A 14913-nucleotide genomic window follows, 5' to 3' on the forward strand; every position below is an offset into this window, starting at 1 on the left:
AATCGAATCGTGAGGTGCCTAGAGATTCCCACCCCTAATAAATACTGTTCGTTTTCTCACACAAACCGCTCGTTTCGTGTCTTAGGAGATCAATGTGTACTTACATTTACGAGTCATTAAATCATGTTTAATTTGGACTTCTCTGTGCATGCTGGTGACCATAGACCTGCATTATATGACTGACAGACAAGAACGGTTTGACCTAAACATATCAAAACTGAAACTACTGCGGAAACAAAGACACCTACATCTTGGATGCCCTGGAGGTAAGCTAAAACATACCAGAAATTAATTCCAAAGTGAGATATCCCTTTAACTATTTAGGATTCCTCTTTTTTTATAACAAAATTAATACAGATGTTCAAACAACTGTGAAAACACACAAGTGATACAGTTAACATTACATTAAAACAAAAAGCTACTGTAATGTTGATGCTTTCCTTTTATTAATAAAAGCTCATATTTGGTGTATAGCAGAAAAAGAACACAACAAATACAACTTTTAAACAGCTATATTAGTGGAATTTCTCACAAAAGATTTCAAGCTGTCCTCCAGCAAAGCATGTTATACAATAATACCTGAGAATGTAGTATAATAGAATAGAATAGAATCTTTATATGGCTAATTATAGGTAATTATAAAATCAACCTGGTGTAACTTAAAGATGCACTATAAGAATCAAAGACCAGTCATGTCAGTAGCCAATACAAGTATCACATAAAGCGGGGCGCCTCATCATGGTGGCTGTTATGTTGAGATCACATGACCAGCCTCACTTTTAAATGTGGAATAAATGAATCATGGGTGACAAATACGACCGTCATTGAATGATGGCAATGGTAACTGAAAACTTGCTTCATCCACACCACTAGATGTCAGAAGTCCAACATTACTGATGACTCAGTGAGTGGAAGACAGACTGGCAAATAAATACCATGTGCACCTTTACAAAAGCTACTTTAGTCCATTTATTAAAAAAGAAAACCGTGAATAAACTTTTGAACGTATTAGACATTTGTGGGGTCTCTTCTGACTTCTGACTCTTGATGACTTCTATATAAATATACATAAACACCTGTACTTTCAGAGTTAAATTCCGTCCCAGAGCGTGTAATTATTTTTAGCTTGACTGTTGGTTCGTTTAGAAAGGATTTGTCTGATTGGTCTAATCTTCCTCAGTAGGTCTCTGGCACAGGAAGCATTAGCACAACTTGACATCCCATTTAGCAGTAGGGAAATCACATGCAAGTGCTCTGCTCAGGAGTTGGCTGATGTAGCCGTATTAATCCTGACCAGCTTTGTTGTTACTCATTATAATTTAGGAGCAGAGATGCACATCCAAGATCAGTCTGAGCTTTATTGTTCCTAAATAGTTTCCACCCAAAGCACGTAAAATGCCAAACCAGAGGCTATGTTTGGAATGAAACCGAGTATGCTGTTTACTGCATAATGCTCAGTATACAAACAGTGTCCAGTGTGGAATAAAGGCCCATTCACATCAAAAACAATAACTACATATGCATCCACACCAAGTGTTTATTTTAAAGGGATACTTCACCAAAAAATGAAATTTGCTCACCCCCAAGCCATCCTATTTGTATATGACTTTCTTTTATCAGCCAAACACAATCGGAGTTATATTAAAAAATATCCTGGCTCTTCCAAGCTTTATAATGGGAGTGAGTAGAGCCTGAGATTTTGAAGCCAAAAGAAGCCCAAAAAAGCCCGCCCGGCGAAGCACTGCTACTTGGGGGCGGAGTGATTTGCTCACGGCACCTGAGATCTCCAGTCACATTCGCTACTAGCTATATCCAGTCCTTCCAGAAAAACGCGGAGTTTTTTGTGATTGTTGCGGGCAAAAATCCTTGATTACGCGGCCCGTTTTCTTTAAAAATGCGATGGAACATACGGGATATTTATGCATTTTTTTGCGATGAAATTGCGGGAACTTGCAAAAACTGCGGTTTGATGAAAAAGAGAAAAAAAGTGATTCCCCCCCAACACCCTGTTCTCACTAGGCTCCTACCTTAATGTAAAGGGTCATTTCTTATTACTTCCTATGATAAGCAAGCATACTACATCACAGAAAGCGCTGGACATATTTAATTTCTCATCTTGTTTTATTTCAGACTGTATCGAGTGGAAATAAGGCGTGGCCCCTTTAAGAGCTGCGCTCCCTGTTGAACTGTCTGCAGTATTATATTGTATGCGTGCCTCGAACACCCCATGTGTGCGGGTAATTTCTGTTTGATGCTACTTCTTTTATCTTATTTTGTTTATAAAAGTAACGATGTGGACGGTAGAACGTGTGGCAGACAGTTATACGAGATCGATTTGGGAATAAAGTGCGAGTTGTGAGATACCAATCGCCTCCATGATGAGTCAAACAAGTTCTGTAGCTTTACTAGAGGAATATGCTACAACTTCAGTAAAAATGAATAAAAGAAAATATTAAAAAATAAAGTGTGCTCCTGTTTTACAGCTTTTCGATGATGTTCACGTCGCATAATTACGTCACTTCATAACGTTTCCATGGCAACGGGGGGAAACGGCTCTTGTGTGAAGCAAACGCAACATTTTCCAACTTTCTGCTAAGATATATGTGACTTTTTTGCGACGAAAATGCGGGGATTATGAAATCATGCAAGCCGCATATTTTGCGCGGAAATCAGCAATTTATAAATAAATATGCGGACTTTGGCTGATTATGCATTGAATTCAGCGATCGCATAATCACGTTTTTCTGGAGGGACTGTATATCAAGTTGGTTTTGTTGACGGAAGTAACAACGGTGCTTTTCAGGTGCAAATCACTCCGCCCAAGCAGCAGTGCTTCACCTTCTGAGAAAATAGTTCCCAGTATGTATACGGTTAGAAGATGGCTGTGTCTCATGTGACCTTGTTATTTGTACACACGCTGTGACTATACAAATCACAACATGTAAATTGGAAAATATTGGCATTATTTTGTCACTTATTGGGAGCAGTAGGTTAGATCTGTTTACCTCCAATATTTGTGCTAAGCTAGGCTAGCGGTGGGTGCGTCAGACAGAGTTACGGCACACACGGAGATGAGAAGGGTATGTGTGGACTTGGGTGATATGGTGAATAAGCTAAAGTCCCCAAAAGTCGGCATGTTCCTTTAAAGGAAACTTAGTATATCCTACTTGGAGTAGTTTACTGTGAGAGTATACTTCAAAGTGCACTTTCATAAACCAAAATATTTGCAAAAGTATTTGACTGATGATCAGTTCACTTGTATAGTTGCAGTACAAACGGAAAACTTAACTGTAAACTAGTCGTGTACTCAAAGTTTACTAGACTGGTATACTTAAAAGTATACTTTTATACACCAAAAAAAGTATAGGCCCACTTATTTTTCGTAAGATTTAATTTGCTTGGGTTACAACCAGTATCCCAATTACTCCATATTCACTCGTGATTGAGTGAGCTTTGTGCAGGTGCGTCTCATCTCACCCATGCATGAAATGCCACAGTGGAGACACACGCTCCAGTGGAATAAAGCTTGTCACAGGATGAACACAGAACAAAGTTTTAATGAAATCAATTGCGTTTACCAGACACAACAAAACAGAGCATGTCGCTGCATGAGGTTATATTAAAGTCCCCCTGTGGTGAAAATAAAGCTTTTAATGTTGTTGTCTATGTGGTGTTTTTAATGTGCTTTAAGAAAAACCATGTGCAAATTCATAAGTCAACACCATTGCTGAGTATTTTCTCCATAAAACTGCAGTGAACCAATTAGTCAGTCTCAAAAAATGCGGTTTGAAATCGTTGGTGTTTCTGACCATAGATATCCACAATAAAGAGTCCCTATCATCATCATCACCGCCGGCCATCTTGTCACAGGCAAGCTTTCTGGCGGGCTCTGTGGTGCCTGATGTAAGATGAGTGATCAGCATGAACACAAATACTCTTATCTCGCTGAAAACTTGACGGATTTACAAACGGTTTGGTTTCTTACAAACATTATTAACGTGGCTATAATACTGGATGATTATTTATTTATACACTATACAGTATGCAGTGTCATAACTACATCTCTGACGTTTATAACAAACCAAAACGTTTGAAAATCGGTAGAAAATTGAGCAAGTTATGCAGTGCCGCTGCTAGCCATTTTGGTGCCCTAAGCATAATTCCTTTATGATGCCCCCCCGCCCCCCTACCCCCCCCCCCCCCCCCCCCCTAAAAAAAAACATTTTTATTTAGGATTTTCATTTAGGGGGGCTAAGCCCCCAATGAGGGTATGATTTATAAAAAAATTAAAAAGCTAAAAAGTAACACTTTAGATTAGGGTCTAATGCTTACTATTAACTAGTTTCATTACCATGCAATGGCATGGTTTTATAATCACTGGGATCCCGAATTTGAGGCAGGTTAGTTAAGGGTGTTCGGGGGAAATTTGGGATTTTTCTGAACTACAGATGTGCATTTTAAAGATGTTGTGAAGGCAAAAAAAAAAAAAAAATCGATAACAACAGCTTTAAAACCATGTCAGTGGGCAGCTGATTATTTTTCTCTCCTCATCAGCATCACACTCTTTTTCTCTTTGTTTCTCTTTGTCTCTTCCCCTCCTAAAGTTGGCTTTTTTAATTTACTAAAGGTTACAATTTGTATTTTATTCTCAATATGTACACATTCATTATAAATCCTGTGCCTAACATGATGAAAACGGCTTTGTTCATGTTTCTTGTCCCCTAACAATGACAGTAGCCTAAACTATTACACTAGGCTACATGTTACATAGGCCTATTTTCAGTTCAAAATGGCGAAATTAGACAAAACTATATTAGTTTGCCTAATTATTTTTTGTCATTCGTTTAACATTTATGACCTAAAAAAAACGGTCAAATAAAGTTAAGTTTAGCTACTTACATCTTATCTCGCACTTGACCGTAAACTGAAGCGTCGAGTTGCACTGTTAAAATTCGCGCTCAGCGTCTGTGAACATAAAGCCCGCCTACTTTGATTTGATTGGTCATCTCAAATATTCTGACATTGACGAGCAGTGACAGACCAATGAGGCTCAGATGAACACACACATGAACACATCACACACACACACACCCTGTCCTGTGTTTCTGACGTGCTCTCTGTCTCTGCTCGGCGCCGCTGCGGAATGAAGAGGAAGAACGCGCTGAATCTGATTATAACAAGAAGTTTGATGATTGGTTTTTCATTAGGCTATTTTTGGTGCCCCCTCAGCACTTGGTGCCCTACGCACAGCGCGTGATGCGCGTGGTGGGAGCGGCGGCGCTGAAGTTATGGTTATTTCATTAAAACACAATGTTACGAGTGAGCGAGCTGCCTGTGACAAGATGGCCGCCAGTTGCGGACGTCGACCTCCATTGGCCAGCAGTGCTGATGAGACATCTAGCCTTCATTATGGATATCTATGTTTCTGACGTCATATAAAACCTGGTAACCAATCAGGTCAACGTGTGATCGTCAACCAGTGGATCTCTGAGCTGGAGCTGAGTGGAGGCGGGGCTAATTTGCATATTCATAGAACCGCGTATACCAAACGAGGCAAGGGTGTAGAGTTACATTCAAGCTACTTTAAGGCATGACAAATAAAATTCAAAGAAAAAAACGTTTAAAGATGTCATTTTGGTGATTAAAGTTGAGTTTTAAGGGATAAAATGATTGACTACATGCAGGGGGACTTTAACAATCGCAAATGTTTGCATGATCTCTCTTCCAGTTAGGCCTCAGTTCAACAGCCTATTTGATAAAGGGAAAGAGGGGTCTTGTAATGTGAGGGTCTATAACTGTGAGGTCCTGTCAAGGTATTCAGCTCATGCCAAGAGTCCCGGAAGCTGGCAGAGAGGGTGAAATTACAGCTCTGACAAGCTGACATTTTCAGCTCTCGCTGAGCACTGGTTTCTCTGCTGCACCTTAGACATTACTGAACAACTCACATGCCAAAAACTGCTGGACTATCAAAAAAACAATCTGCTCACCGGGGGCCACCATTCTTGCTTTACTTCAGATATACTGTAAGTTTTGAAGTACAGGCTGTATGATCCGCCATGCTGGTTGAACAGAATGATATTTCGGGTGATTACGGGATACTGAATTGGTCTGGCTCCAGTTTGCATGTGGGACTTGGAAAGGAATTTGCAAGGTCATTGCTAGAGTATTATTGGCGGCTTTTTGATAGCGTGTCTTGAAAGTAAATCAGCATAAATCCACGACCTCTGCCCCGCTGCTAGAATGAAGGGAACAATATTGGGAGTGTCTTTTAAAGAATAGGCTTCTTAAAACACACTTTCTTTGTCAGTTTATTGTTATTATTATTATTATTATTATGAAAATTCCCCACCCCATGATAAGGCTAACTTCATAGCTAGCATTTAATGCATCCTAAATACACAAAATTACACATTAACTTCATAGCTAGCTTTTTTATGTATTCCAAATGCACAAAATTTCACATTATTTTCACTCGTTTTGCCAAATGTGACTGAATTACTTTATATTTGACTTTAATTTCTGTTTGTTTTTTCACACATCATATTCTCAAGCTCTTGACCGACTGCTTTCTACTTAGTAAACAAGTGCTGTAAATTCAAAGAAAATTTGATTAGGTACAAAACTGCTGTTTATGGTGCAAATTAGAGGGCTGCATTGGGATTGAGTCCCGCCGGGTCCCGCGGGACCCAACCCAAATCTCGCGGGAGCGGGCGGTTTGAACTTTGCTGCGGGCGGGAATGGGCGGACAAAAAAAACCCCTGCGGGATCGGGAGGTTGCCTAACGACATGATGGAGATGTCAATGATGTGGAAAAGAACCTTAAACGAGGTATTTACAGCACAAAACCTGAGCAAGGCAAGTCTGACATTTACTATTCATCTTCCTGATCAGTGCGTCAGAATAGGCTACATGCAGGCCAGGGAAACGAAACCAACAACCCCATGAATCTCTTTAACAATAGCAATACAAATACGCGCTTTTTTTTTTCCTGCGGGACGGGAGAAGACACAAAGTCAATGCATCTCTATTATTGTGCGGGAATAAATTCTCCGAGTTTTGCGGGTGCGGGCGGGAGTGGACATACATATTGCGGGAGCGGGCGGGAGTGTAACACATACGTTGCGGGAGCGGGCGGTAATGGTCAGAAATTCGGCGGGCGCGGGCGGGAGCGGGATGAAGAAAACAGTCCCGCGCAGGACTCTAGTGCAAATGACACCACAACAGAAAGTAACTAAGTAGGCTAACTGAGTAAGTGAGTGTGTGACTGTTAGTTAGTAAGTGTAAGTAAGCACATGACATTATGTTTATTATACTCTATGTTTGTGTTGTTAGAATTTTCATATATTCATTTATAATAATTCATATTTCCTGATGCTTTTCATAATTTAAGATAACAAATCTATAAAAGGCATATGCAAAGTAGCACAAATAAATGATCAAGATCATGATAAAGTTATACTTTTAATGTGATTCAGTGGGGGGAATACATTAATTTTAGGAAAAATAAACTCCTGGCCACATAAAAGTGTCCAAAGAAACAGACACAATACACCTAGTAATGTTTTCACAATTATAGACAACTAGTTATGGTCCAGGGCTCAAAATCATTGTAAGACTGAATAGATCATAGAACCAGAACAATGGTCTCTAATATCAATTTAGCTCACAATGCTTTTAAGAAACAGCCCTTTTCTGGATAAAGATTGGTCAATAACCTGCTAATTTACAAAACATTTAGCTACATGCCTATACAGAACAGTTCCTTATCCAAGATGTATTTAATTCTGACGGTGACTCTTCACCTTAATAAACCTGACGCTTGATTGTACAGTCGAATGGCTCAGACGTAGGTAATCAGAAGAGGCTCTTGTATGCTATAATCCTCTCTACAGCAGCTGTCAGCTGTCACTAGCAGCACTGAGCATTGAGTCAACTTCAGTCCCCACCACACCTTCCCAGCATGCACCCCTCCCCATAGCTCGAATATTTGTCAGTGTTACTCCTCCAATACTTCACTGCAAATGGCCTAAATATTCAAAACACCAACAATGGGCTCTTGGGTTAATCCGAAACTCGTGGAAATGAGAGCAAATCCGTTTTATATTGCGCCAACCGTAAACAGCATTACCGTCCTGGACTCAAATGCTCTTTTAGACTATGTAAACAAGTGTTAATTGGAAAGTATCAAAGCATTATCATGAATGTTGACTATAACAAACAAAGTAACGTTAAAATCAGCACTCATTCACACATTAGATGGTTACATTGAAAAAAAGTTATTACTTTAGATGTTTCAATTGTTCAATATTAATAATAAAAGACAAAATAGCAGTAGCTTGAATGCTTGGCGATGATTCTGATGTGAACAAGACATGTCAAGTGTTGAAAACAAGCCATGGCCTGTGTCATCCACTCACTATCAGTTACCTTAACTGCTAAACAAAAATAACTTACTTTTTTTCCATACGACGCCCCCATGCTGAGACTTCGGGGCGGGATGAGGTTGCTGTATGTCCGCTAGGCCCAGATGTCAGAGATTTCTTTGTGAGTCCAAACTCTACTCTTCTCCTCGACTTGATCCGTGTCCACTTGGGCTCCACCAGAGAGGGAAGGAGGAAGGGAGGGGGTGAAGACTGAAAAACCCTCTCTCCCTGGCAGATCAGACGTGGGCTAGTCTGGCAAAAGTGACTAGTTGGGTTAGATTATCATGACTAAGTCTCTCTGACATTCTTTGGCTTGACAAAAAGGACCAGCTTGCAAACTTGAGGTAGGTATTTGGGTTTCTTAGCTTTAAACAAACTGGAATCAAACTGAGTCAGAGTAATCCAGACCATGCGTGGCACCTGTTACTCCGCTTTCCTTGCAGGATTTATCCACTGCCCCAAGATTATGCTAATTGGCGGTGACAGAGAAGGAAGTCTTGGGAAAGGCTCATGGTGGGATGGACTCGGAATAACTGTCAGAATTCAGGGAAGGGGTCTGATTTTTGCCGGGATTATCAAGGCATGGGTGGTCTGCTCTGTTTTTACATGTTTTTGCAATGTCCTCTACTTTGGGAATCCAGCCATGGCACAGGAAAGTGAGCCAGTCGAATCACATTAATGTCAGGTGATAAAATAGCATTTTATATGAGCTATGTTATTCTCATTTTCTGTAAAGCGTGTTAGCATAATCCGGCATGTGCCGTAATACATTTTAAAAGGCTGATTTGTTTGCTTTTTTATGCAATACACATAAAAAAAAAAAAAAAATTAAGCACTTAATTTGATAATTTAACTACAGTATTTAATTTTAGACACAAGACTACGGAAGCGTATTGCATTCACTTGAAGAAAAAAAAATCTACTCTGTTTTTCTGAATTAAGGAGTTAATTATCTCAGAATTACGAGATACATTTTTCTTGAAAAACATTTTTTTCACTCTGTTTTTATGAATGAATGAGTTACTCATAATTTTGAGATAATTAAGTCATTAATTCAGAAAAACAGCAAAAACATTTTTCCATGAAAAATTATCTCGTAATTCTGAGATAATTAACTCGTTAATTCAGAAAAACAGAATATATTGTTTTTGTGCGATAATAATTTAAAACAAAAGTTTAATTAAAAAGTAGGCAGAGTACAGTTCATACATTTATCATTATTAAGCACATAATTTGACAATTTAACTACAGTATTTAATTTTAGACAAGACTTCTGAAGCGTATTGCATTCACTTGAAGAAAAAAAAATCTCTGTTTTTCTGAATTAACGAGTTAATTATCTCAGAATTATGAGATACATTTTTCTTGAAAAACATTTTTTTCACTCTGTTTTTATGAATTAATGAGTTACTCTTGAATTATGAGTTATTTTGAGATAATTAACTTGTTAATTCAGAAAAACAGAGCAAAAACTTTTTTCCATAAAATATTATCTCGTAATTCTGAGATAATTAACTTGTTAATTCAGAAAAACAGAGTAGATGATTTTTCCTCAAGTAAATGCAATACACTTCCGTACAAGACTGACACTTGCAAGTGCGATAATAATTTAAAACAACAGTTTAATTAAAAAGTAGGATATAGGCAGAGTACAGTTCATACATTTATCATTATTAGTGGTGCTTGCCTATGGCGAAGCAACACTATTGTTATCTCACATACTTATTAGTGGTGCTTGCCTATGGCAAAGCAACACTATTGTTATCTCACATACTTATTAGTGGTGCTTGCCTATGGCGAAGCAACACTATTGTTATCTCACATACTTATTATTCTTATTCTTCTTATTCTTCTGGCCACTTTTTGACGCGCTACTCCTCCCGCAGTTTTTGTCACAGACCCATGAATGAGGTGTCAAAACGTGCGGCCTGTTCGGGAATGGTGTGCTATGACTTTTCTAAGAGATCGGGGGTACGATGGTCGCCCCAGGGGCGAAAAACGGCCCAAAAAAATCCCATAGACTTAACATTGCGAAAAACTTTGACGAGTCGTAGCTCGGAACGAGGATGTCGCAGAAATGTGTAATTTACCACATTTGAAGAGGCTGACAGGCTCTGTAAGAACATACCACACAATGGGGTAAAAGTTGCACCCCTGGGGTGCAGGAGCTGCCCAAAGTTTCCCCATTGACTTACTATGGTGTAGGACGGCCCATGAAATGGGCCGTCCTACACCATAGAAACCGCTTTTATATTGAACATAACTCTGGATCACAGTGTCATAGAGACAAGGGGGCGGGCTCATTTTACTCAGACAACCAATCAGTCTCTCAGGATCATTGTGAAGCTATCAAGCCACGCCCTAGCAACCATTTAGAGCACCTTAGCAACAACTCCCATAGACTTCCATTGAAAGAGATCGAAGGGATATCTCTGGACTGAATTGTCATAGAAACATGAGGGTGGTCTCGTTTGACTCGGGGCAGCAAACAGCCAATCATGAATCACCTCAACACTTCCTAGCCACGCCCTAGCAACCATTATCGAGCACCTTAGCAACCAAAATCCAAATAATGATATCTTCCATTCTGAATGTCACAAAGGCGTGGGAGTTGGTTTATATCATTCATACTGACAAGCAGCCTTTGGAGTTTCATGATTGGCAGCTGCCAAGCCACTCCCTAGCAACCAAACAGAGTACCCTAGCAACCATTTAGCAAGGCCTATATCTCTGCATCAAAACATCGTATAGACATGGGGGTTGGTTTATACATTCACATTGACTTTGGAGCTTCATGATTGGCAGCTGCCAAGCCACTCCCTAGCAACCAAACAGAGTACCCTAGCAACCGTTTTGCAAGACCAATATATCTGCATCAGAACATCGTATAGAGATGGGGGTTGGCTCTTTTGACTCATGCTAGCAAACAGGACTTGCTACATGCTACACATGCTAGCAGTGAATAGCTACATGCTAATATTGATTAGCTAAGTGCTAAATCATGCCAATAAAATGCTACAAACTCAATAGTAACCATCTTTGACAACTACCAACCACCTTGTAACACCATAGCAACCACCCAAATTACCCTAGCAACCACCCAGAACACCCTAGCAACTGCCTAGCAACGCCCTAGCAACCACCCAGAACACCCTAGCAACTGCCTAGCAACCAACCAGGATACCCTAGCAACCACCTAGCAACGCCCTAGCAACCACCCAGATTACCCTAGCAACCGCCTAGCAACGCCCTAGCAACCGCCTAGCAACCACCCAGAACACCCTAGCAACTGCCTAGCAACCACCCAGAACACCCTAGCAACCGCCTAGCAACCGCCCAGGATACCCTAGCAACTGCCTAGCAACGCCCTAGCAACCACCCATAACACCATAGCAACGGCCTAGCAACACCCTAGCAACCACTCAGAACACCCTAGCAACCACCTAGCAACACCATAGCAACCGCCTAGCAACACCCAAGCAACCACCCAGAATACCCTAGCAACCACCTAGCAACACCCTAGCAACCACTCAGAACACCCTAGCAACCACCCAGAATACCCTAGCAACCGCCTAGCAACACCATAGCAACCACCCAGAACACCCTAGCAACCGCCTAGCAACGCCCTAGCAACCACCCATAATACCCTAGCAACCACCTAGTAACACCTTAGCAACCATGCTAGCAACATGCTAAACATGCTAGCATGATGCTAGCAATATGCTAATCATGCTAGCATCTAGCTAAAACATGTTTGCAACATGCTTATTTTTGCTAGCATCATGCTAGCAACATGCTAATCATGCTAGCATGTTGGTAGCAACATGCTAATCATGCCAGCATCATACTAGCAACATGCTAACAACATGCTAATCATGCTAGCATCATGCTGGCAACATGCTAGCAACATGCTAGCAACATGCTAGCAATATGCTAATCATGCTAGCATCATGCTAATCATGCTAGCATGATGCTAGCAACATGCTAATCATGCTAGCAACATGCTAATAATGCTAGCATAATGCTAACAACATGCTAATCATGCTAGCATGATACTAGCAACATGCTAATCATGCTAGCATCTTGGTAAAAACTAGCTAACCGCACCCTAGCAACCGAGCGGCGAGTTTTGCCACTGCAAGCACCACTTCACATTTTCTTCTGGAAATGTACATTCTAGTTATTCTTCTTCTTCTTCTTATTATTATTATTCTTCTGGCCACTTTTTGACGCGCTACTCCTCCCGCAGTTTTTGTCACAGACCCATGAATGAGGTGTCAAAACGTGCGGCCTGTTCGGGAATGGTGTGCTATGACTTTTCTAAGAGATCGGGGGTACGATGGTCGCCCCAGGGGCGAAAAACGGCCCAAAAAAATCCCATAGACTTAACATTGCGAAAAACTTTGACGAGCCGTAGCTCGGAACGAGGATGTCGCAGAAACGTGAAATTTGCCACATTTGAAGAGGCTGACAGGCTCTGTAAGAACATACCACACAATGGGGTAAAAGTTGCACCCCTGAGGGGCAGGAGGGGCCCAAAGTTGCCCCATTGACTTACTATGGTGTAGGACGGCCCATGAAATGGGCCGTCCTACACCATAGAAACCGCTTTTGTATTGAACATAACTCTGGATCACAGTGTCATAGAGACAAGAGGGCGGGCTCATTTTACTCAGACAACCAATCAGTCTCTCAGGATCATTGTGAAGCTATCAAGCCACGCCCTAGCAACCATTTAGAGCACCTTAGCAACAACTCCCATAGACTTCCATTGAAAGAGATCGAAGGGATATCTCTGGACTGAATTGTCATAGAAACATGAGGGTGGGCTCGTTTGACTCGGGGCAGCAAACAGCCAATCCTGAATCACCTCAACACTTACTGGCCACGCCCTAGCAACCATTGTCGAGCACCTTAGCAACCAAAATCCAAAGAGGAATATCGTCCATTCTGAATGTCACAGAGGCATGGGAGTTGGTTTATATCATTCATACTGACAAGCAGCCTTTGGAGTTTCATGATTGGCAGCTGCCAAGCCACTCCCTAGCAACCAAACAGAGTACCCTAGCAACCATTTTGCAAGACCTACATCTCTATATCAGAACATCGTATAGAGATGGGGGGTGGTTTATATCATTCATACTGACAAGCAGCCTTTGGAGTTTCATCATTGGCAGCTGCCAAGCCACTCCCTAGCAACCAAACAGAGTACCCTAGCAACCATTTTGCAAGACCTACATCTCTGCATCAGAACATCGTATAGAGATGGGGGTTGGTTTATATCATTCATACTGACAAGCAGCCTTTGGAGTTTCATCATTGGCAGCTGCCAAGCCACTCCCTAGCAACCAAACAGAGTACCCTAGCAACCAATTTGCAAGACCTACATCTCTGCATCAGAACATCGTATAGAGATGGGGGTTGGGTCTTTTGACTCATGCTAGCACACAGGACTTTCAACATGCTAAACATGCTAGCTGTGAATAGCTACATGCTAATATTGATTAGCTAAGTGCTAAATCATGCCATGAACATTATAAAAACTCTATAGTAACCAAATGTGAACACTACCAACCACCTAGTAACACCATAGCAACCATCCAGAATACCATAGCAACCACCTTAAACACCCTAGCAACCACCCAAAACACCCTAGCAACCGCCTAGCAACACCATAGCAACCACCCAGAATACCCTAGCAACACCATAGCAACCACTCAGAACACCCTAGCAACCGCCTAGCAACACCCTAGCAACCACCCAGAACACCCTAGCAACTGCCTAGCAACTGCCTAGCAACCACCCAGAATACCCTAGCAACCGCCTAGCAACACCCTAGCAACCACTCAGAACACCCTAGCAACCGCCTAGCAACACCCTAGCAACCACCCAGAACACCCTAGCAACCGCCTAGCAACACCCTAGCAACCACTCAGAACACCCTAGCAACCGCCTAGCAACACCCTAGCAACCACCCAGAACACCCTAGCAACCGCCTAGCAACACCATAGCAACCAGCCAAAAACCCTAGCAACCGCCTAGCAACGCCCTAGCAACCACCCATAATACCCTAGCAACCACCTAGTAACACCTTAGCAACCATGCTAGCATCATGCTAGCAACATGCTAAACATGCTAGCATCATGCTAGCAATATGCTAATCATGCTAGCAACATGCTATAAACATGTTAATCATGCTAGCATCATGCTAGCAACATGCTAACAAAATGCTAATCATGCTAACATCATGCTAGTAAACATGCTAATCATGCTAGCATAATGCTAACAACATGCTAATCATGCTAGTATGTTGGTAGCATGATGCTAACAACATGCTTATCATGCTAGCATGATGCTAACAACATGCTAATCATGCTAGCATCATGCTAGCAACATGCTAATCATGCTAGCAACATGCTAGCAAAATGCTAATCATGCTAGCATCATGCTAGCAACATGCTAATCATCATGCTAGCAACATGCTAATCAT

General features: G+C 41.3%; 1 protein-coding gene across 1 annotated transcript in view; it reads right to left on the reverse strand.

Moving 5' to 3' along the window:
• si:ch211-236d3.4 (protein FAM107B) overlaps positions 1-8493 on the reverse strand; it is an 88207-nt gene extending 79714 nt beyond the window's left edge. The window contains exon 1 of the mRNA XM_056236668.1: positions 8455-8493. Coding sequence (XP_056092643.1) covers positions 8455-8478 — 24 coding nt within the window. The 5' untranslated portion in view covers positions 8479-8493. The remainder of the gene's footprint in view (positions 1-8454) is intronic.
• Between the last annotated feature and the right edge of the window lie 6420 nt (positions 8494-14913).

The sequence above is a fragment of the Rhinichthys klamathensis genome, unplaced genomic scaffold (assembly GCF_029890125.1).
Source record: "Rhinichthys klamathensis goyatoka isolate OS25496 unplaced genomic scaffold, OSU_Roscu_1.1 h1tg000461l_1, whole genome shotgun sequence".
Taxonomy (NCBI): domain Eukaryota; kingdom Metazoa; phylum Chordata; class Actinopteri; order Cypriniformes; family Leuciscidae; genus Rhinichthys; species Rhinichthys klamathensis.